The sequence below is a fragment of the Porites lutea genome, chromosome 8, assembly GCF_958299795.1.
Source record: "Porites lutea chromosome 8, jaPorLute2.1, whole genome shotgun sequence".
NCBI classification, from domain to species: Eukaryota; Metazoa; Cnidaria; class Anthozoa; order Scleractinia; family Poritidae; genus Porites; species Porites lutea.
Genome location: NC_133208.1, coordinates 19596384 through 19618112, shown reverse-complemented (window position 1 = coordinate 19618112; position 21729 = coordinate 19596384). Strand labels below are relative to the sequence as shown.

At 40.8% G+C, this 21729-nt stretch overlaps 1 protein-coding gene across 2 annotated transcripts in view; it reads right to left on the bottom strand.

Annotated features, from left to right (window-relative positions):
• Positions 1–21729, bottom strand: part of LOC140946307 (uncharacterized) — a 40575-nt gene that overhangs the window by 2890 nt on the left and 15956 nt on the right. The window contains exons 25-42 of one of the 2 annotated variants that reach the window (XM_073395405.1): positions 21010–21448; positions 18481–19528; positions 17351–17418; positions 15882–15936; positions 15108–15233; positions 14483–14598; positions 13625–13811; positions 12691–13032; positions 11590–11820; positions 9459–10811; positions 8390–8531; positions 8034–8086; positions 6472–6613; positions 5658–5758; positions 4813–4921; positions 3576–3822; positions 2065–2247; positions 656–795 (exon numbers count right to left, since the gene is read on the bottom strand). In XM_073395405.1, coding sequence (XP_073251506.1) covers positions 656–795; positions 2065–2247; positions 3576–3822; positions 4813–4921; positions 5658–5758; positions 6472–6613; positions 8034–8086; positions 8390–8531; positions 9459–10811; positions 11590–11820; positions 12691–13032; positions 13625–13811; positions 14483–14598; positions 15108–15233; positions 15882–15936; positions 17351–17418; positions 18481–19528; positions 21010–21448 — 5082 coding nt within the window. The remainder of the gene's footprint in view (positions 1–655; positions 796–2064; positions 2248–3575; positions 3823–4812; positions 4922–5657; positions 5759–6471; positions 6614–8033; positions 8087–8389; positions 8532–9458; positions 10812–11589; positions 11821–12690; positions 13033–13624; positions 13812–14482; positions 14599–15107; positions 15234–15881; positions 15937–17350; positions 17419–18480; positions 19529–21009; positions 21449–21729) is intronic. The other variant, XM_073395404.1, reaches the window with a different exon arrangement.

Below are 21729 nucleotides of genomic sequence, written 5' to 3'. Positions count from 1 at the left end.
AGATAATTCAAATTTAAAAAAAAACGCTTGATGGACGGAGGCTACCCACAATCTTTGATAGAAAACCCACTATCAGAAATAAAATTCACAAAAGGGAGTCTAAACTCCTAAAACAAAACAACAAGGATGAAAAAGAAATATTGCCATTTTTTTACACAATACCAGCCCTCGGTGTCTACTATAAAGGAAGCTTGAATGAAAAAATGGAATCTTATACAAAAACCAACTATTAAACTTCAATAAATTTTTAAAGAGCCACCAACCATTTCCTTACAAAAAAGGAAAATCATTAAAGGACATGCTCGTTAGAACAAAAAAAAAAAACGGTTAACAGAGGGTTTCATGCCCGTATAGATGTGCGGCCTGTTCACCCTTTGTATTTTCTCGCACAACAGGTTTGTGAGTATTTTAGCAATAATTCCAGCTGGCTGTGTTTTATATAACAAGTGTAGTCAACTGTCTCGTTAGTAGTTAGTGCCTATCTATGCAATAAAATAGGGTAACCCACCCCCTAAGGGTAGCTGAAAATTGCACGACCCACCCCTTGCACAAGGCTCAAAACCTCATGACCCACCTCCTCTCTGCTCCGGCCCACCCACCCCCCCCCCCCCCATACTTTTTGACCAGTTCCTTAATAAACTAATGTAAAACGTACCTTCTGGAAGTCTTCGACCGCTGTCACCCTTCAGTTTGGTGCCACTTTCGTTTGTCTTCAGTTTTTGAGCTTCTTCCATTAATTTCTTTTTCTGCGTTTTCAACGCTTTATTCTCGGATGTTAACTGGGCAACCTTATTGCTACAGGAGAACAGCAAAGGCGCTTATGTTTGATACCACAATAATCACTTTTGTAATTCACTTTATTATTCCATTTAAACATTTGTGTAGCAACTCATTTAGAAGTGAGTAAATGCGTAAAAGCTCTAATTACACACTGTATTTTGGTTTCGTTTTTGCTTGTAACAGACACAGAAAAGACTCGTCATCTTCTGAAATGGCCCAACCTGGAGCTGAATCGGCTCTTTTTGAAGGGGTAGTTTTCAAGAGGGCCAAAAATTGAGAGGGCTGTTCTGACCATTCCAAAATCCAAAATGGCACCGGTGTTTGGCCCCAGTTCAAGGGTCAATTTAGACCTCCAAAAACGGTAACAAAAAGATCCATTTTAATGAGACCAAATTGGCCCCTACAATAGTACAATTCTGGACTCCTGTGTTTTGCCCCATTTTTGGGGCCAACTAAGCTTTTTTTAATTTACATTGAAAATATGAACACTACCCCTCTCTCGCAGCATCTTTTCAACGACTATATTCTGGCTCGTCCCTAGAACATCAATTTGTTTTTACTTGAATAACAACGACAGGTCAGAAAGAGAGGGGTGATATGAAGGAGGGATAACCTCTCGCCTCTATTTTTCTCCTTTCAACGTTACCGTCCTAGGTTCCGGTGGCACTCGACATATTCATTATTATGAGCACTATTTATCACGAGATAAAAAGAAGAGGCTTGAATGTAAATCTATCATTTTAGATCACTTGGCCAACGAAATCTGAGATGTGACTGGTACACTTGAACAGCCTTATTAAAAGGCGGTTAAGCGCCCCCTTCCTCTTTCCCTTTGTACCCCTGTCAGACAAAAACCTGGCCCCCAGGGCCTCTCTCACGTGCTATTTCACGGGGCAAACAGATGATAAAATTTGCCGATGCGTGTAATCACAGTAGAGTTTGTTTGTTATTGAAAAAGAAAACCTTTTTATCTTAAAGACAATACTGGCAAACATGGTGGGAAGTAATAATTGTTACTTTCATTGTTAGATGCAGTAATGCCCGTATAATATGTTCTCACAGCAAGCAATTATGTCTCAAATCTTGTCGAAGCAAGAAGTGAATATTTTGAATGACTAGTAAATCGGCGTCTCGTTTCACTCCTTTAGCGCGTGCAAAGATGGCGGATATCGTGCATAACGTCTTTTACAAAGATTTCTGAAATATTCAAAGGACCTTCTCGTAAATCGAAAATAATTTTCTAGACATAAGTAAATAAACAAACAAACAAACAAACATATTTACCTCGATTCCGTGTTCATGAGACTTAGCGTCGCCTTTTCTTTTTCCAAGTGCTGAACTTTTTCGTTCAATCTCTGCGTTTCGGCTTCCAGTTTGCCAACCTTGGCCTTTAGAGAATAAATGGCGACATTGGAAACAACCCCTACATCGGAATTTTCTTTATTTTTGGCTGGAACGTGTTGGCCACTAAAATGTAAAGAAATACTTCGTCATATTCAGGCATGGTATTGAACAGCAACGAGTGGTTTGGTTGAGATAAACACAAACCATCAAGGGGACTACGTCACGAGTGTATTGCTGTTTATTTTGTGTTGAAGTCATTTATACTTAGTTTCTTTACCCATGCACACAATGCTCCTACACAGTTACTGTTAGGGACGGACCATTAATTTTTTACGGGGCCTGGGGTGGCAAATTTTGAAATAAATTGTTTGCAGAGGCTCTAAATACTGAAATAAACAGTATGCAAGTAAAAAAAAGTGTTTGCAGGAAAACGGAGACAAACACACAAAAAAATTGTTTGCAGCGGGAGCCGCATATAAAAAAATGCTTGCATGTGAAAATTTTCCATCCCCCCATCAAAAAAATAATGGTCCATCCCTTATGAAGTACTCTGCTACACAGCCGTTTTAAGTGTCGTCACGCAATGCTCCTCTCCACAAAGCGTTGCGTGACGACACTAAAAATGGTTGTGTAGCAGACTGTATGAAGGGGATAGTATGAAAAACAAATTTCACCAGGAAGCAAAAACCGTAATAAAGTTTGAGCAATTTTTGCAGGCGTAACATAAAAACTTGAAAAAGTTGCCCCAACTTCATTAAGTTTAAGTCCTTATCAATCTGTTGAAACAGACGACAGGAAACAATTTTAATTCATAAATGTAGCCTTAAATAACAAGACTGGGCCCAAATTACATTCGGAATTCAGTTGATGCAAAAAAGCTTTAGCCTTTTGAAAAGATAGGAATAGCCTGGTGTAGCCAATTTGGTTGCCGATAGCCAATCAGGTTGGAAACTGTTGTGGTGATATATGATTAACTAAAGTATTATACATACTAAACAAGAAATTGCCATCTCTCATTAATTGAACGCATGGAATTGATCTCTGTCATCATTTTCTGGTCACTTTCTTCGACTTTGCAAGGTCGTACAAATGGTTTTCGTAGTTTAAGTGAGAGTTTACTGTATAATTAACAATTATTCCTCGAGCCCGAATGGGCTCTGAGTCAATAGCCCATGAGGCCGAACACCGAATGGGCTATTGATTCAGAGCCCATTCGGGCTCAAGGAATAATTGTTGTAGTAAGATCCAACTAGTTGGTCAAAAATATCGTGACAAAACAACTTAAAGAAAGACTTTAATCCCTTTTTGCCGCCAAAAATCCGGCGCTTTTCGCTACTAGTGGGCTATAACATATAGCCCAGTAGTAACTCAACCAATCAGAACGCAGCATTGATAATAGACCACTAGTTAGATTTAACTAATTTGCAATTTCAAGCCTTTACTTTACTCACCGTATCAAGCTTATCGTGTCTTCCGGCTCGTGTTCTTTTAGCCTTCTGATTTCAAGCTTTAGTGATCCAACTTTTTCCCTTCCCCATTCCACCTCCTTTTTGAGTGCGTGAACATCATTGTCGTATTTCTCCTGTAGTTTGTACAAGTCGTACTGCAACGATTGAATCTGCATGTTTCTTTTCGCTAAATCGATTCTAGTGGCTTCTACTTCTTCCTCCATCTCCTTCGGGCCCTTTTCAATGATCTCTATAACGCAAAACAAAACAAAAATAATAGCAATAATGTAATACAATATATTACAAGGAAACAAAGAGCTGCTGTGAATAGGCCACTTCCGAGTTTCAAAAAACCCTCTCTTTCAAAATGAGGCTAGGTGCACAACCTTTCTTGTGAAAATGAGTTTTATTTGCAAGAGAATGAAAAATGATTTCCATATCAAAGGCTGAGCACCTACCCTCGTTTTGAAACAGAGGCCCGGGGGAACTCGGAAATGGCCTATTCAAGGCAACCATCTGCAGATGTGAGACAAAAACAATGTAGCACTTTTAGTCCCATGTGATGGAATTCTGGACGCCAAGCTGAGGATTCCTCGTCAGTAGAACTTGGATTGCAGAATCCAATCTGAATCACCAGGAAACGAACTCGTGACCTTCCACCCCACTGTCTTGTATTCAGCAACTTGAGATAGCATTTAACTTTCTTGATACTTTATTATGTTTTCTATACCGTGAAAAGTCCCTTATTTTAGGATAGAAGAACTAATTAGAAGACATCTTTCCCTGCGGAAAGTGCTTCCAACCCTGATCCATTTATCTCTTTGAACAATTCTATGTAATTTAATGTTAAGAATTTTTATCACACTGATCAACTAAAATCAAATCCTTTTCAAGTTATCTGCAGTATTAAAAGCGGCAGGCACTTTTACGACAAAAGAATTGCTAACACACAGCCAAAAAATAGGCAGAATTCTGCGTTGGGAGAGTAAAGCACAAAGCTAAATGCCTTGGTCTAGTTTTATAATAGTTTCTCTCTTTCCTTCGCACGTATCCTGCTAGCAAGCTCCCTAGAGAGTTTGCTAGCAGGCTCCTTCACGCGTCGCCTCTCTTCACGCGGTGCAATTTCACGAGTGCTCAAGTGTTTCACTCGCTCTTCCATCTTTGAGGAAAAAGAAGCACAACAAGTAATCTGTATCTTCTCCGAAAAATACCAATGAGAAGAATCTGCATCTTAACATACCTCGCTGCTCATGAATGACAGCTTTCAATTTGTCTAATTCGCATGAATACTTTTTCTCGACTTCTCTCGCTTTCTCCTTCTCCGCTTCGCATTCTCTGCTATTCTGAGTCTAAAAATAGTTGAAGATAAATTTAAAAAAAAAATGATTAAACAATCACAGATTACTAGTGGCTCTTATACAAAGACTTTAGACATCTAGATTTTAAAACATTTACCAGTCAATTTTATGCTACGCAATGTAATATAACTTTATACAACGCCTATACATATAATCATGGACAACCAACGAGAATATAGTTCAAAACCACTTAAACATAGCATTGTTAAACGTATTTTAGTATTTAAACGGTAGATATAGGCATATTTTTATCCCCTAAAAATTTTTCAGCTGTTCGGATTTCCTAGCTGAAAGTCTAGTGAGTCAAAAATTATAGGGATCAAAACTTACTTTTTCGAAAAATTCAACCAGAAAAAAGGCTCCCGAAAATTCTAGGTGACCTTTTTAGGGAAAAAATCTGTTAGAAATGGGCAATTACACCATTTTCTAGATGTTCGAAAATCCTAGGAGAGGCGGGGAAGCAAGAAATTTTACAACAAATGTTCCGAAACTTCTAGATCTCAAATCGTCTTCAGAACAGATATTTTCCGAAAATTGACGGTGGGTGCCCCTGATATAATTTTAAACGTAAATCTATTCACTTATTCATCCACTTATTCCCGTGTTATGCAAATAGTTTTTTCTTTTTCTTTTTCAAAACTACCATAAAGATTCACTGTGATTAAGTCCCAATTAGCCTATGATTTATCAGTACGTGACAGGAAAACTTCCAGTTGTGCACGCTTACGTTAGCAGTCTGAGCTTTCTTTATCTCCACTAGTTCCGCCTCCTTCTTGGCAGTTCCCTCTTTAAGTTCCTCAATCTGGCGCATAAATTCTTCCTGTTCATCTGCAAACAAAGGTGTAAATTGACCGTAAATGACCTAATAGACGCCCGGGGTATTTTTGGAGCCCAACCGGAGGCATTTAAAAGATCAGAGGTGATTATAAGAGAGGGGCGTTTATTTTCTTAAAAAAAGCAAACACAACAAAACTGATGTGCTTTCGGCGTTCTAGTCAGTTTGGAGATCGATACCGTTTTTTCCTATTTTGAACTTGACATTGAACAAATGCAATGCGCATCTTGTTCAATGCTTATTTGTGCTAAGGAAACTGTTTCCCTCCCGCGATGTCCCTGTTCTTGAACTAAAGTAGAACAAACTGTGTTCAAGGGAGCCATTAAAGTACCTATAATCGTAGCTTCTAAAGGGCCATTACCAACCTAGCCTGCGTAGCAAGCGTTTCCTCGCGAGGTTCGTCTAGAAAGCTGGGACAAGAGCAAAAAAAACATGAATGACGGGGGAGAGGCAACCTTTTTTTTGCTTCCGCTCTAACTTTCGCCCAATAACTCGATTGGAAACGCTTGCTACGCAGGCTATCACCAACCTAACCGGTGGGCAAGCTCTCGCGTGTGGCTCGCGCGTGACTTCTCACGATATCCCCCAAATGAAATGGAGAGCTTGCACGCAAGCTATCACCAACTTACAAGACTCAGCAACACAGGTAAATAAAAGCTAATTATGATATAGCTAACAGAGCGTTCGGGTCTCCTGTACAACTTACCTTGCATCTCATCAATGATAGCTTTTAGTCTGTCTGACTCTGAAAAGTATTTTTCTTGGGCGTCTTTACATTTCTTCTTCGCCACTTCACATTCTCTTCTAAGAGATTCCAATTCACTGTTATGAGTCAGGCTGGTGGAGTTCTGTACCAAGAAAAAGTACAACACAATTGTTAGTGTAAACTACGTCTAAAAATCAGGTATTTTTCAAGGTTTTGATAGACCCAAACACGACTCCAACACTTATCGTGATATTGAGAAGTTTAAGACCCAAGAAGTTTTTGAGCGCGGACCCACGTCAACAGAAAACGAGGCGCTTTGTCTTTTAATATGCCCTGACGCAACTATATGCGCATTGCAAAGTGTCTTTACCTCTTAGACCCCTTTTAAACGAGTCCGGACAAAAGTTTCAACGGAAGAATGTTTTACATGCGCAAATCAGTTTACACTGAACCGTGCAAATTCTGCTACAGATTGCAATGCTATTTGCCGTTCAAAAATTTGCCCGGACTTGTGACGTGTAAACGGGGTCTTATTAATATAGAGACTGATAATTTGGGCATAATAACTACTCAAGTATACAATAGTCTACTTCCGGTTGACATGTGTCGCTCAAAACGTCTTTGCTTTATCTCCCTTTTATTTCGAATGCATAACACAAATTATGTTGTTGTGAACAAGCCCTAAAAAAGCAATAATAAAATGGCCCAATCTGAGTGGGCGTTACTCCGCTGGTGCGAGCTCCATCGTGTTTGCTGTTTTCTCCTCGTTGCTAACGGTTGCAGTCCAGTATTTCCCATCGGAATGGAATCTAGTTCCAACCAACGATCGTTGTAACTTCACACCAGTAAGATTCGTCCCAATGACATTATCATGTGAATGAGTACAGTGCTACGAGGGGGAGCCGTGGTGAGCTCGCGACGTTACAAAAGTCGCCGCGGTATAGCCTGCGTAGCAAGCGTTTCCGTGCCGTTTCGGACCAAAAAACCTGAAGCGCGAATCAAAACCCGCTTTCTTTGCTCCGAAACCAAACGGAAATGCTTGCTACGCAGGCTAACGCAGCATTATGTAATCACCCCATGTAAGAGAATCCAAGACAGTCTTGGATTTTGGATTCCCTGCCACGGATTCCGCATTCTGGATTTTAACAGACAGTGGGATTCCAGTTTCCTTGAGCTGTATTCCGGATTCCAAAGCCCAGGATTCCGGAATGCAGATTCCCTTTCATTGGGCGAATGTAAACAAGCCAAGAATACGTTAACGACCACCTTTAAATGATATGTTTTTGTAAAATCCAACTAGTGGTCTATTATCAAGGCTGCGTTCTGATTGGTTGAGCTACTACTAAGCTACATGTTATAGCCCACTACTAGGGAAAAGCGCTTGCAATTTGGTGGGCAAAAAATGATTAAAGTGTAGCTTTAGCTAGCTAAAGTTGTTTTGTCTCGATATTTTTGACCAACTAGTTGGCCTCTGAGTCAACAGCCCATTCGGTCTTCGGCCTCATAAGCTATTGACTCAGAGCCCATTCGGGCTCGAGGAATAATTGTTAAATATTTCTTACCTGGGAGGCCTCTGCCATTTTCGTCACCTCAGCTTTAAGCTCAGTGATTTCATCTACAAATATTTACGGACAAACACATAAAAATGAATAAACAAATAAACAAATAAATAAATAAATAATACTAATCATCAGAATAAAATGGAAACGTAAAACGTCAGGAGCAATGAAAACACAGCCTCCCATGCAGGCTTTTAAGGGGAGTCATATCCTCCTGGAATTGTCGCGTAATAGTTTCTCCCGCAGCTGTTTTTATATCGTCACGCAATGCTCCTCAGCGTTGCGAGACGAGACAAAAACGGCTGCGAGGGAGACTAGTCGCGTAAAGCCTACTGCTCATTTCGGGCAACCAAACATACCTTCTTGCTCATCAATGATAGCTTTTAGCCTGTCCGATTCTGAGAAGTATTTGTCTTGTGCTTCCTTGCATTTCTTCTTTGCCACTTCACATTCTTTCCTCAACGTTTCAATTTCACTGTTATCAACAAGATTCATAGAGTTCTGTACCAAAAACCAGAGAAAGTATTTAGCACGTTGTGTTGATAAGGATAACTGGGAGTTTAAATATGGCGTCTTTGAGCGACGCACGTCAAGCGGAAGAGAGGCTTCTTCCCGTTTGGTATTACTGCAAAAGTCCACTTCTGGTTGACATGCGTCGCTCAAAAACGTCTCTGCTTAGACTCCCTATGTTTAAGGCGTCTCTCCCCCTCAGGGGAAGGGATTGTCATTTTCTTAAATTGAACAGTAAAGAAGTCATACATTTTAATTATGATTAATAGAATTATATCTTTCAGTTTTTTTGTTATCCACTCGATTAGCCTCACAGCTGTAAATAGGCTAAGGAGCTAAATATAGCGATTGATAACGTGGTCTTCCAAGCTAGGTGAAAGTCTAGCCCATTGCAAGGCAAGCACCAGCTTTTTCGTTAGTTATCAGGGAGTTTAATATACCACGACGGCGTCGGCGGCAAAAACGTCACTTAAAAGGTAACTACTCGTTCTTTGAAATTTCAGCACCTATCCAACTCGCTCATCTTGTCTAATGTAAGCGAACTCCCCTGGAGTTAAATTTTTAAAAAATATCCAAGTTTAAAAAGAGAAAGAGAAATTCTACGTCTCATGTTCAAGTTGTCGACAAAAGGTGAAATGAGGCAATTCACTCAAGAAATGTCCGGAGAAGCGTGATGCTCGTCAGTCATGATAAGCTGTGTTTTTTGCTTAATCTAACCCCCCCTTTTTTTTTGACGCTCTTGTTCCCGTCGCCGTTATGACGTCTAAAACATCTTCATTTAAGACCCTGAGTCAAGAGCAGCGCCAAAGGATCGAGCTCGCGACATTTCGCACACCAGACCAGCGCCTTACCAACTGAGCGTAGCTTGCCGCAAAGAAATAAGATAAAAAATAAAATAAATAAATAAAAAAACAGTACCTGTTTTTCCAGTCTTTCCATTGTGGTGCCCCTCTCGTATTCCACCTGGGCAAGTTTCAGCTGATAATGATCGAGTGCATTTTTATAATCTGCAGCGGTTTTGGTAACAGTCGCGAGTTGGTTTTCCAATTCCTCGATTTTTTCTTCCTTCTCGGAATACATATCTTCACTTTCTTTCACCTTTAAACTGCTAATTTCACACAGCTGATCCACGAGCTGTTGTTTTTCTGCCTCGAAACGCTTAGTCATACCAGCCATCTCTTCTTCCATTGCACGTTTCACTTCCTCCAGTGCCATGGAATTGGTCTCGGAAAGATTTTTCCAGTTAGTTATCTCCTCCTTTAAACTTCGCGCTTCTTCCTCTAACTGCGCGTTCACTTCTTTTTGAGTTTCTAACTCATGGCGCAGCTCTCCAGTCACCTCCGATGCCACTGTATTTACACTTCCGTCATCCTTCAGCTCGCTCGTTTCCTTTTCTTCAAGCACGCGACGAAGCTCGGCTTCCATAGCGTTTTTACCATTCTCTGCGAAGTTAACCTTGTCCTCAAGCTCAAAGACGAGTTTTTTCTCGTTTAAAACCGATTCCCTGAGTTCGTCTATTTCTTCTTCCAAGGCGCTCTTTTGTTCTTGAAACGAGGTCTTTATCTCTTCGAGTTTCTCGTCCAAAGATTGCCTGCTATCTAATGCTTCTTTCAGTTTGTTACGTACATCTTCTACTTCGTTTGCTGTCTTCAGCAGAGATGAAATTTTTTCTAAGTTCGTTTCAAGTTGCGCCCTCCAAAATTTTAAATGTGCTTCATTATCGTCTGCAACGGTACTTTCGTTTAATATCTTACCATAAGCTCCTAAAATCTCTACTAACTCTTTCCTGTCAGCAGTTGCTTTGTCGCAACTATCTTTGGTAAATTCCAACTCGCTCTCAACCTCAAGAAGTTTATGTTCCATATCTTGCAGCTCATTCTGTAACTGCAGAGTTTTTGAACTGAGCTCTTTGCCTTGAACCTCGCTTTGTGCTTTCCCCGACTCGATTGTTTCGTTCATAGAGATTATTTCCGACTCTTGCTGTTTAATGATCGCCTTTAACTCTTCAATCTTAGCTTCTGCTTCCTGCTGCCCTGTTCGTGCTTCCAGCATGTTTTTGCTTGCGTGCTCAAGTTCATTTTCCAGTTCGTCCACCCTCTCTTCCTTTAGTTGCAACTTTTCAGCCATCTGTTGTTGATTAATTTCATGTTCTTGTAGACTTGAGCGCACCTCGGCAATCTCGATATCCTTCTCGTCCACCAAGAAGGTCATATGTTCAAGCTCCTCGTGTTTCACGCGAATAGTGGAATTGAGCTCCTCAATAGCCTGACCCTAAAAATTAAGAAAAACGCGCATCTCATTATTTCTTTAACTTTAATGGGTTGCCAAAAGTAAGAGCCCATGCCAAAAAACATACTTTATTAGGAATGCTCTGTTAGGAATGTGGATTTTATCTTTAATATTGCATATTTTTTTGTAAATTTTACCAGAACCACTAAATCTCGGCTCGTCAGCGCGAAAACGCAGTGACCTTAACAGGTTGTCCCAAATTCTGTCAAAATTTAATAGATTCCCACTTCAGATCTTTTCTCCCCACGTTTTTCACGAGTTTCGGGTTAAAAGAGCCATTACAAAATTATTTCTAATTCATCAGCCGGGATAGTCACTAAATAAATAGGAATAAATAATTTATTAAAAAGTAAATTAATTAATTAATTAATTAATTACCCGGACTTCTTTATTTCACTTTGCTTTAGCTTTGGCCTCGAACCCAGGCGCTTCTTGGGATTTTCGGCGGTAGTCTCGGCACAAGGGCACAGGAAAGGATCATGGGAAAGCTTGCACAACAAAAAGAGAGATCTGGAAAGGCTCAACATGATCTCGTTAGAGTCCACATCCTATAGCTAAGAAGGAGGTCGGATACGTCATGAACCAGTCACAACGAGAAAACCTTATAAATACAAGGAGAACTGACTTCCTGTGCCGCAATTACCGCTGAAAATCTCAAAAGTCAACTCGGCAGTTTAAAAGCACTAAAATTCTTATAAAGTTTCCCCCTATATTCATTAACAAAGAATTCAATTGTTTTTCAATTTTACTTAAACCCTACCTTTGACTGGTTTTCTTGAAATCGCCCCTTTTCCTGCTTTAACTCTTCTTCGGCGTCCCACAGTTTCTGTTCGAGGTGATCGATCTTACTCTCCTTCTTCTCGAGTAAAGATCGATTTTTCTTGTTCTCTTCCGACAGCTTATCGATATGCGCCCGCAGCTGAGTTATTTCAATTGAGAGTTCATTTAGTTTCTTAGTTTTCTCATCCAAAGCTTGCTTAGTCTGCTGTACCTATTAAAACATGTTTAGCAACACACTTATCAAGCTGAAAGAGTTATAAGTTTTTGGTTCAAAATTGACCTTAAACCAAAGCTAAGGGCGCCTCCAAAAGTCAGAACTGGTCGCACAGGCAGACCATGTTGAGAATGAAATGGAGTTTTTTGGGGGGAGTTTTCGCTAAAATCCTTACACTGCTAGCATTAGAAAAAGATAGTTCTGGTTAACAGTTGAATTCTCCCCACGAATGGGTTGGTCTGACCAAACAGATCTGGCTAATGGCAAACACATTAGGTATCATGTGTTGCTATCTAATAGTCTGTACAACAACAGAGAGCTAAATCTAGGACATAAGTACGGGTGCGATTTTTGAAATTCGAAGCCAGTGATTTCTTGATAATGCTTACTTCTTTCTACCATATTTTGCTGATAAGGATTTTTATAGCATTCCAAAATTCCCAGATCTAATTAAAACACAATTGCTCATCAAAGATTTCTTCATCTCAAGTTAAACGTTATTATTCTCTTGCTCCTGGGGGGGGGGGGGGGGGGGGGGGAGGGGAGGGGTACTCCGGATTTCAAGTGACATGAATGATCGAAGGATTTTTGGGGGGTTGAAATTTTCGATTTCGGGATTCTTTCGGGTAGGGAAATTTTGGCAAGTATTTTTTTAGGTAGCTTGATTTAAGTAGGGATTTTTCATTTTTCATTTTTGCCCCCATTCGATCAACCCTTTCACTTGAAATCCAGAGTACTCCCCCCCGGGTCTCTTGGACATCCAATCTCAACCTCAGGTCTCGATCAGGGCCTTCACGTTCAAAATGGCGGCGCATTTAGCTAGCAAATGCAGAAGAAACTGACTTTTCTTAATAGTGGCCACAGTACCTGTTGTTTCAAATTGTCACGCTCTTCTGATAGCGCTCCATTCCTAACGTCTGCGCCTCTTAACTGTCGGTTCTCAGTTTCCAGTTCCTTGACGCGTGCCTCAGCTTTCTCGCATTTTTGCTTCGTCAAGTCTACGCTAAATTCCATTTGCTTTAGCTTCTGCAAGGCTTTATTTTCGTCAAGCTGCGTGACAGCTCGAGTGTTGTGTGAACTATACAGGTTTTCCATGTCACGCATCTCCTGTTTGATCTCTTCCACTTTCTTACTGGCTACTTCAAGTCGATGTTCCAGAACGTCCTTTTCGCTTTTCAATAGTGTGCACTGTGATTCCAGCTCCGAAACCTGATGAGACAATGCAAATACCGAAGTTTCAGTTATCGGTTGGTCCCTACCGTTCTTCAACCACGGAGGTGCAAACCTCCCTGAGACGGACACTAAGGGATAGTCCCACATCTAACGAGACTATAGTTTCCCATCCAGTCTCGAGTGTTGTACCCTTGAGGTGTGGGAACTACTAGGAAGCACAACTAGACAATTCTTTCGAACAAGCGGTTATTCAAAGAGGTGAGGCGTTGGTGAATACTTTTCTGTTTAGCAACGTCTAGTGTCCAATGCGATGTAGCTGTGGTGAAATGGGTCTCTTGCAGTGCTGAACTGTGTGAGAAGGGTGCCTCCTTGGCCATTGTTCCATCGACAGATTCAAATAACTGAAAATTTGTATCACTGATTTTTTTTTTTTTTTTTTACATTTACGTTTACCCTGTAAGGAGCGATATCCTAGTTCAGTGTTGTAGCAGACTGTTCGAAACGGCCTTATCTTATAATTTCTTGCCGGCATTGTGCGTTTCAGAAACAAAATGAAATACCACTGCAAGTGAAACGTCGGGCCTCTAGAAGCGGCTACAAACCAAACAGGGTAACCAATATGCTTCACCTTTTTCTCAGCTTCGCACAGGTCTCTTTCCAGTTCTTGTCTTTGGTGAGCTTGTACACAGATTGTCTCGCGTCTTTCAGCCTTCATTTTTTCAATTACTCGCTGCTGATCCATTCCACGGTTAGTGTCCCTAAGTAGCGAGTCCCTCAAGTGTTGCAGCTCTTCGGAGAGGGAGCTGTGTTCTTTCCTGTTCATGAAAGTATGAGGATGTTATTGATGATCACGGTATTTCATTTGCCTTGGTTTATTTTCCTGTTTAGCTAGCTCCGGCAGGCGCCTAACTGGTAAAGGAGATGTCTCAAATTGACCAAATCAATGGAAAATAATAATAACAACAACAAAACAAACAAACAAACAATTAGTGAAACTCGAGTTCAGGGTCTCCTCTCTCCATCCTCTCTTGCTTTGGAGAACTGGGAACTTCATGCGCAATAGAACGGAAGAGGAAAGAAGACGGCACACCTTGTGTGACAAACGTGACAATAACTATGTTTGAAAAAAATTTCCGCCAAACTTCACCTTCCTTCAAACAGATCTTTTGAAAAAGACCAGAACACAGTGATGTTAAGTGGAGATCATCACAAAACCGAAAGCAATAACCCTGTCACGTTTGTCCAACACAAACGTTTTGCCGTCAACCTGTTGCATAAATTCAAAATAGGTGCATGAAAGGAGTACCATTTGTCAATGGAAGGAGTACGAAAAAGGTACCTTTTCTGTCAAAAATGGTATATAAAAGGGTAAGGGGTTGGATCTCGGAGCAGAGCCAACACGTATAAAACTTTGTTGAGTGCCCCCCCCCCCCCCCCCTTCCCCAGGAGTGGTATTCTTTGTTTAAAGGGTTTCCGTGGTACTTACCTGAGCGTGTGATGAGCCTTTCTTTCATCCGCCAGATCCTTAGCTAACTCTTCACTTTCCTTCTTCACCCTCTGTAACTCCACATCACATTGGTAAGTCACCGTATTCTTTTCATTCTGCTCGTATTCGAAAAAAAAATGAGAATAACCCTTAGTCTGAAAAAACAGCCGACATTACGGGACGCCACCACTGGTTTCCCAGCGAAATGGTGTGCGAAAACCTGGCGCAGGAATTCCATACTGATGACGTGTTACTACATCCACTTTCGTCCCAGTTTCGCGACAAAATTTTCTTTCTCGCGACAACAAAAACTTTGAATTACGCCGACGGCCTAGGGATGATACAAAGTTACAAAGTAAAACATATGCAATGTGATAGATGTATATGAAATAAATCATATCCAATGTTAGAGTATTTTAGTAAGCAAACGCTGTTTCCTACTCAGGCCCGTCGTGTTTTGCACTTTGGTCGCGAACAAAGGCGAAGGCGAAACGCGAGGGACAGCTGACGAAACGCAAGGAACCACAGGAAAGAGATCCTTTGCGCGCAAATTTACTTTGGGTGAGAGAAACGTCTTGGAACCAGGCAGCCAAAGATCATTTCAGCGATTTAGCGCAGTCAATACCTTCTCTTCAAGTGTTGCTATGGTAGCCGCTGTCTTTTCCAGTTCACCCTCAAGTTCGTAGATGCGTTCCTTGTAGTGCTTCACTTTTTGCTGCATGTCGAACATGTCCTTTTGAAGTTCGGCGGTCTTCAGGGAAAAGAAATGTATAAACGCTGGTTAGTGCACTACTAGCAGACTCTCTGAAATGTCAACCTTTTGTGAGACGAGCAGGCAAAAGACGCATCTTCGAAAGAACTAGTTTTTCACTGGCTTGCATTATTAGTGGACAAAATCAAGTACGGCTTTGAAAACGTTAAAGGGACCGGTCATTATTTATCGCCTGGGAAGGGAGGGGGGCGGAGGATAGGGGAACAAAATGGGAGATCAGTCGTAACAGAGAACCCAAAGGGGGGATCATTGAAAACTTTAGAAGGATTCAAAGGAGGGACCAGTCGGAAAAGGAAGACATGGGGGGGGGGGGGGGGGAATCACTTCAGTGAAGTAACATTCCGAACCCTCCCCCCCCCCCCCCCAGGCGACAAATAATAACCGGACTCTAAGTAAGAAGGGCATTGTTTATGGCTAAGGAAGAAATCGTGCATGTATACCGCAAATCCGCCCTCCCCCCCCCCCCACTTCTTCCACTCTTGCAATCACATACACACAAAGTAGTTCTTGGACCCTTTAAAACCAAAGAAGACCCTCAATTTCCTGGGACTGAAGGTCCTAAGGACCGCTAACTTTTAAAAAGAGTCCACGGGAACTCTGTGGGAAGAAGAGTACGTAGACACTTACATCGGTGATGGACTCTGACAAGTCGTTCTTGATTTCATCTCTTTCTTTCTTCACTCTATATGCAAAATAAGTGATTTTATGTCAGTTTTGAAATCTCAAACAAGTACATAAGTCCGGGTTTACATGTACCAAATCTGATGCAAATTACCGAGAACAATAGATCTTGATTTTTCTCATTAGCATTACAATGGTTGTCTTTACACTAGGCTGTTAAGTAAGACTTAAGAGCTGCTAAGTTTTACTTAGGGCCTGTTTACATGGAGTGGGGGACCTCGGTCTAGTGGGGTTGGTTTCTTTTGTTTTCACGCTCTGGTGGACACAAAACAAAAGAAACCTACCCCACGAAACCGGGGTCCCCCACTCCATGTAAACAGGGTCTAAACCAAAAATTCGTGTGTGAAGGCCTAAGTAAAATCACAAGTAACTTCACTTTGCATCTCATTAAAGTCGGAAAGTTGAAACGATTCAAGAAAGTTTCAAGCGACTTGAAAACCATCCTTATAATCGACTTAGCTGACTTGCGGTTACCTGCGGTTTCTTGAGCTTTAAGAAAGGCGAAACATGTCAATCAATCCTAATTGTGTCGCGTGGGAAAATAGCCTTAAAGTTCCCCTAACCCTTCAATTTGTTTTGTTTTGGTACATTTCCATATCTTTCAAGAACTCCTTTTTGAAAAAAGTTTTCAGAAAATTTTGAATCCTTTTTTTTTTACGAGCGCTAAAAGTTACTGAAATTTTTAAATTTTTGCGCGCTATAAGCCCCGTTGGACAAATTTTGGTCTCGTGGGCTCATTAGGAACGAGCCAATGAGAAGCGTCCGATATTTGACACTTTTTAAGTTCTGACGTAAGAAAAGGACACCATTCTAAAGCTAAACCCATCAGAAGGAATCTTATGGATGCTGATTCCTTTTTCTTTATTTCGAGAGTTGTTGCATTCAAAAACCACACATTTTCCCACCATTTTCTCTGTTTAACAACAAAGCATTGCCACGAATCTTCACATATTTTTGCACGATGTCCTTTTCTTACGTCACGCTCCATATTTGGACGCATTTGGCCGAGTGGGGGACTAAGGCGAACGATAGGTGAAAATATCGACAAGACTGTCTTCACTTTTAGCGCTCGTAAAAAAAAAGGATTCAATATTTCTGAAAATTTTTTTCGAAAATGAGGTCCTGAAAGATATGGAAATCTACCAAAAGAAAACAAATTGAAGGGTTCGGGGTACTTTAAGTTAACCTGAAGTAAAAAAGATAGGTTGTGTGTGAAGCTTCCTTTTCTTAAAGAACTTAAAATTTACTTGTCTTGAAATATTTCTTCGCTTATTTGGGCTCTAGCGTAAAGACTACCAATGAAAATATGGCAAATGTAAAATGTGACGCTTGAACCGGGCCTAACTCATTTTAAAGAAAAGTACAATGGGAATTTAAGGATGTACTTACAAAACATGTCCATCATTGGTTTTTACCTGTCCAACATTTGTTCCAGTTCCTTCTTTTCATCTATTGTCTTTTCGAGCTGAACTTTTAGATCAGACTGGAAAAATAATGAATACCTTTAGGCCATGTTCGATACTTTTAACTCTTTCTTTCTGTGTTCCCTCGGTATAGTATACCAGTATAATACTGAGTTTCACAAAATTCGCTCTGACGAAACACTAGCCGGCTCGAAACGTTAGCTTTTCAATCTCTCCAATGTGACTAATTTACTGTTCACTTTAAACTACTTTTTGCTTTATTAAAGGAGCTGTGTCAAGAAATTTAGCCTTTATTCAGCGAGAGGGAGCTGGGGTCTGTTTCTCGAAAGTCCCTGTAACTTTTCGGGCGTGTGGAAAGCTGTTTGTGTTGCTGTGTTTTCATTCAAGATCAAAAGTTTCAATAATTTTGAAAATAAGACAATGAAACTATTAGTGAACGAAGCAAAACTGACAGGTTTGTGGGCTAGGAACTGGGCTACTATTCTGACAGGTTATGATTTAAAATTTGCCTTATGGGCCGAAGAGTTTTCGGGCTTTTCGAGAAACAGGCCCCTGGCCAACTAATTGATCGAAACATAAAAATAACAGGGATGGAGAAAATTGAAGAAGATTAAAACGGATTGGAAGCGGAGTTTTTGAAAATTTGTTAGCCTCACAGTTATTCAAAATTCACCTTTGTTGTTTGTAACTTTAAATGCTTAATACCCTAAGAGCAGAGGCTACATTTTTCGCGGTGTTCGCACGCCAGCTCACGCCACGAAAATGTAGCCACTGCTGGCAGGGTATTACCTTGGGTACCAGAGGTTTTTCTCGCGTTCGGTGGGAATTTTCGGTGTTAGCCGAAGCCACGAGCAGCGAAGCCGCGAGAAAAGTCCCTGGCACCTAGGGTAGCGGGGTATTGAATATAATACTTGAAAGACAAATTTTTTTCCACGAAGCTGTGATAGTTGCCATTTACCCGTAATTTGTTCGCTAGTCTTACGTTTAATCAGTACTAAATAGGCTACCCCTCCTGAAATAGCTCCTTTTCACTTATTTTTTAGAGTCGTTTCTAAGTTAAGCCACCAATTATTATTTAAAGTCGCTCGAGTACCTACGGTTCGTTCATAAAATCATATTACCACATTAGCTTTCAGAAGCATTACTTGTTTGTCCTCTGAATCTAGAGTCTGGTTGCAATGATCATCTCTCTTCACGGTCTTCTGCAACTCTTGCTTTAATTGCTCAATCTCAGTTTCTTTTTCTTGTTTTAAAACCACAAACTTTTCCTCCGCCTCAGACTTTAGCTGCATCATTTCATTCAACAAGTTTTCTTTTTCTTCAAGCGTTCTCGATCTTTCACAAAGTTCATTTTCCAAATCCTTTAATCGGTCGTCAATTTTTTGAATCTTCTCTAACTTAACAGATTCCAGTTCGCACTTGTCAACATCTGTGAACATGTTTTCTTTTTCTTCCACGTCAGCCATTGCCTCCCGCATTTCAGCTCGGACCTTCTCTAATTCTTGATTAAGATCTTTAACTTCATCATCATGACTCGATTTTAATTTGTCACATCTTTCCATTGCCTCGCACCTTTGCTTTTCCAATTCCGCTAAAACTGTCTCTCTTTCCTCAATGAATCGCAATTTATTGGCCACCTCATCTCGAAGCACTTCTATCTCCGAATTTAGCTTATCGATTTCGCCGTCTTTTTCTGCTTTAAGAATGTCGAGTCTTTCTTCCACAATTCGCTTTTCTTCGAAAACTTGTGTCAACATTGCCTCCTTCTCCTCAACGCCGCGTGCCTTTTCCGTTAGCAACTGCTGGACATTTTCAATCTCTGTTAACAGTTTTCCAATCTCGTTATCTTTCTCAGTTGTCAGCTGCTCAAATCTTGCTTCTATGATTAGTTTTTGCTCCGACATTTCCTTTTCCTGTTGTGCTTTCAAAAGCTCTACATGTTCTTCCAAATGCAATTTTTGCTCGATTACGTCCGTTAACATCTGCTCGTGTTCGTCTGCACGGGATATTCGTTCGGCCATTTGTTCAATTTCACTTTCAAGTTCCTTAGTTTTCTCCGAAGTTTGTTGCTTGGCGAAAGTCACTTTCTCCTCCAACTGAATTTTTTCCGCTGCCGCAAGAGTCAATTCCTTTTGAAGTTTTTCCACATCCTTTTCAAGACGAGCAAACCTAAAAAGAAAAACGCAGATGACAATTAAGAAAATTAATAGAAAGCAAGGGTTTAATATTTAATATCAGAGGTGACGAATTACTCCTTAATTTTGGCGCGAAATTTCAGCGATTATTCCCCACTTAGAGCCGAAATGCGTCCCGCAATTGTCTCTGGGATCGGGACTGGGAACGGCCCGGTCAGCTATAGGATAATTGCATGATGACGTCATTTTACTACAACTACCAGAATCCTTTAGCTGGTTGTTTTCTTGTGCAAATTAAGGCTAAGACTATAATGTTATTTTAAACCTAGCGAGATTGAAACATTTAAATAAGAAAGCAAAAACGAAATGAATTTAGTAGTTGTAGTCAAATGTTGTAATTGTTGAAAGTGACCTACTGGCCATTTTTTCCTTGTCCCTCGTAAAAGTCCCAAGAGGGTCTTTTTGGGGTGAATAAAGTCAAGTGTCTGGTGCTCCACGCCCGCCTTGCCCTTACCTTCGCTCGCCTGAGAAACGCGAAAAAATAACGCCTGTTGCAAAAATTAACTCGGTCCAGTTTCCTTCTTGCTTCTATAGTGTCCAATTGGTAGTGCTGAAGTGGCGAATTGGTAGCGCTAAAGTAGCGAATTGGTAGCGCAGATGCCCTCCTATGGGGGCTACGTGTGTCCCTAGTTTTAATTTCAAAACTGGTCGTATAGCCATGTCGCTGTCGCCGTTTCAACCCATCTTCATTACGTTTGTCGCCATTTCATCTATGAAATGTCGCTGTTTCAAGGCCATGTTGCTTGCCGAATTTTACCCTAACAGGCCTCTATACACAGTGATTGCTCAACTACTACATCTCTGACCAAATTAGAATTTGTAAATGTTAGTTTTCGTAGACTGGGGAGAAAAACTGGAGAAACGGCAGAGCCAAGAACTAACAATACTCGAAATTGCATATGAACTGCAGGCTATAAAAATCAAACGTAATCTTGCGGTGTGAAAAAATGGCCAAATATCAGGGCGTTACTAAATCGAAAAGGGGGGATTGGAAAAGCGAAAAGTATTAAAACCCTCCCTATTACTCTTTCTCTCATTGTTTCGTTCTTATCTTTAGTTTTCCCGTTTTCCGTTCAGGTAAAATCCCTTAATACAATTTTGAATTGGGAACCTCTCAACAGGACTGGCTTTATCCACCACATCCCCCCCTTCCCCCATCCTTTGACAAACAGATAGAAAACTTTTAAAGCGGTGAGGTGAGATGTCTGGTAGATAACAGAATGGTATGAACAGTGGACCCCGAGGCTTGTTTCTTTGCTTTTTACAGAGTCACACACACAATACTGTACCCCTTTTACCTCTGTCATGTTTGTCATTAACTTTTTTTTTTTGCCAAAGCTCATGACCTATTTGGTGCAGTTTGACAAAACAAGCCAAAAGACAGTTAAATAATACAATTAGTTTGCGCATCGTGTTTTAACCATTTCATCATTGTTTAAATAATACTATAATTACTTCTCTTTCCAGGAATCAAGATTTTCGTGCAGTTGTTGTTTGGCCCGTTCACTTTCTCCTATTACATTCTGCAAGGATTCGACCTCTGCTTTAGCAGCATTGAGCAAAGCTTCTCCATCTTTGCAATCGGCCGCACCAGCGAGTTCGCTTTGAAGGCGAGTCATTTCTTGCTCAAGACTGGCGTACTTCTCCTGCCAGATTTCCAGGCTACTTTGGAGCTGTTGTTTATCTCTCGTGCTCTCTTCAAGCGCCATTTGTAAGGACTCACGTTCTACTGTAGCTGCCGTGTTAAACGTTCCTGCGTTCTCCAGTCCCTCAACCCGCGCAATGAGCGCCTGCTTCTCAACCTGTGCACTTTCGTATTCAGCCTGTAGCTCGGATAGGTACTCATTGGACAATGTGCGCTCGTTCTCAAGTGACTGCACTTGTTCCTCAAGTTCTGCGGAGTAAATGAGTACATTTTAATGATATGTAAGAGGCATAATGGTATAGTCGGCCCCTCTTTAGACGCTTTTCTTTTTTCGTAATATAATTAAACGAGCGCATAACGAACAAAAAATCCCCCGATGTTTTATTTTCAGACTCGCACCCGAAGATCTGTAATCACTAAACTGTAAAGAGAAAATGGAGGGTCTGTGAAAAGGCTATAGTATCCGTATGGTGGGCGCGTTAAATTTTCTGACTACCGTTATCTTGTGTTGACGTTTATTTCGCTTCGCA